General features: G+C 40.4%; 1 protein-coding gene across 2 annotated transcripts in view; it reads left to right on the forward strand.

Moving 5' to 3' along the window:
• The window catches only part of CHN1 (chimerin 1), a 227,643-nt gene that overhangs the window by 87,124 nt on the left and 138,354 nt on the right, over positions 1 to 2,165 (forward strand). For both annotated transcript variants that reach the window (XM_004375489.2, XM_004375488.2), the window contains one exon: positions 317 to 344. In XM_004375489.2, coding sequence (XP_004375546.1) covers positions 317 to 344 — 28 coding nt within the window. The remainder of the gene's footprint in view (positions 1 to 316; positions 345 to 2,165) is intronic.

Below are 2,165 nucleotides of genomic sequence, written 5' to 3' on the forward strand. Positions count from 1 at the left end.
TGCTTTGCTCTTTGGGTGAAGTGATGCAAATATTTTTTCAGAGTCATTATATTCTGGAAATGAAAGATAGTTTGGTTCAGCTCTATTTACATACACAGTACTTCATAGATAAACAGGTTTAGAGAAATCAGGTGAGCAATACAGATGGCGAAAGTATCAGCTGGTAAAACTGGGACTCAAGCCTTCGATCTCTAATCTTATTCTAATTCATTATCTAAATATATGCTTTAGTTTCTCACATATACAAAATGTTGAGTTATGTTCTATACTTTTGCATTTTCACAAATATACTTTTTTTTTCTTTCCCAATAGGTAGAAAACAGACCAAAGTATTATGGAAGAGAGTAAGTATGGATTATTGGAAAATGTTTTATAGATTGGAATATGTAAGAGAGACAGGTAAATGGATACTTTTAGTACTGTCAAAGAAAAATAATTGCACCGAACAATGTTAAAACAGGCAAGGACAACTTTTATTTAAAAGATTATGATAAGAAAGGGGGAAGTGCATGAAGGGGGAAAGGACAAGGGAAAAAGGGGAAAGGGCCACTGTAATGAGACCATTACAAGGGAAAGAGAAACCAGAACTAAATCTGAGTTCCTACCCCACTAAAGCAGAGAACTGGGATCCTTCTAAAAGAAAGTTATGGGGATGACCACTGGGATGGGCTAGTGATTTACTAAGGCCACCTGGAGCCTAGGACACCAGCAGGAGGGGAAGAGGGAGATGTGGATGAAGCTCAAGGAGAGGAGGAAGACTGGGGAGATAAGGAAGGGAAACATATTTTTTAAAAAATTACTGTGTTCTTGGTGAAAGTTTATACTGCAAATTAGGTTCCCATTTAACAATTTCTGCACAAATTGTTCAGTGACATTTGTTACATTTTTCAGTGTGTCAGCATTCTCTTTAATTGCATTCTGGTTGTTCCATTTCCACTGCTCTAGTTTCCCTGTGCCCTTATCTTCTCATCTTGCTTTAGAGTAATTATTGACCTTTTGGTCACATATAGATGGTTTTGTAATGGAGCACTGTACTCATGGGTAATATCTTTTATTCTGTGTGCCAATCTGTGGGAAACATCTATTCTAAAGTTATTTAAACAGAGTAGATCATTAAGTCTGTCTTGGTCAGTTATTTAAAATAAACCTTCTCACCTGAAAGAGTAAAGGATTTTCTTTTAACAAAGGGCTCAGGTACAATTCAACTTCATCAGTATAAATAAAAGCAAGACAAAGGAGGCATTTCAGTTTGGAGGAGTTAAATTACCTTTTTTTTTCTCTGATTACAACTGTAATTATTCTAATTGGTGAAAAATATAGAAAATAACAAATATAAAGAAGAAAATAGCATGGGAAAACATATCCACAAAATGTTAAAAGAGACTCTTGAGCCAAGATGGCAGACTAGTCAGATGTAACATGCTGTCCCTCTGAAGTAAAGGCCCAGAAAACCAAGTAAAACAGATACAGATGTCAGTCCTAGAACCCTGAGCATCAAATGAAGGGATAAAGAGCTAGATCAAATACTGAATGGAAGAAGAAACTGAAAACAGCAAACAAGAAAGGACGGAGTGGATGTGCCTTCACCAACTGGCCTGGCACAACGGGGCCATCTTGAGACAAAGACAGCAGGGATCCTGGATGAGGAGCACGGGAGGCAACTTCACAGAATTCCCATCAGGACACAGAGAAACCAAGAAGACACACCCAAAATGAAACAAAATGATCAATGGCACAGCTTCTCTCCCCACATCCCTATAGCCTAGACCACTGGAGACCATGCCCAGCCTGCCTGGGACTGTCAGTGAGAGTTTCTGCTCCATCCACCTGGTGACTGACAACCCAGGCACCCTCTCCCAGAATACATGGCAGCAAACAGTATGCACACACAATACACAAACCAGTGACCAGTGAGAACACTCCCTGCACCCATGCCCAGCTGACCAGCCAGACAGACACAGCATCTCACCAGAAACACCAGCTATATCCTCAGCTACCCTACAAGACCAGCAACCAGAGAACCATGCTCACACACCCATTCGCTGCCCCACCCACCCAGAGACAGGAAGTGAGAGCTTCAGTGTGGCCAGACGAGCAACCAGAGTAGCACACACGTTCTGCCTACTCGGATATATCAAAAAATCAGGATGCATCAAACAGACATA

This window comes from Trichechus manatus, unplaced genomic scaffold (genome assembly GCF_000243295.1).
Source record: "Trichechus manatus latirostris isolate Lorelei unplaced genomic scaffold, TriManLat1.0 scaffold00037, whole genome shotgun sequence".
Classification (NCBI taxonomy): Eukaryota; Metazoa; Chordata; class Mammalia; order Sirenia; family Trichechidae; genus Trichechus; species Trichechus manatus.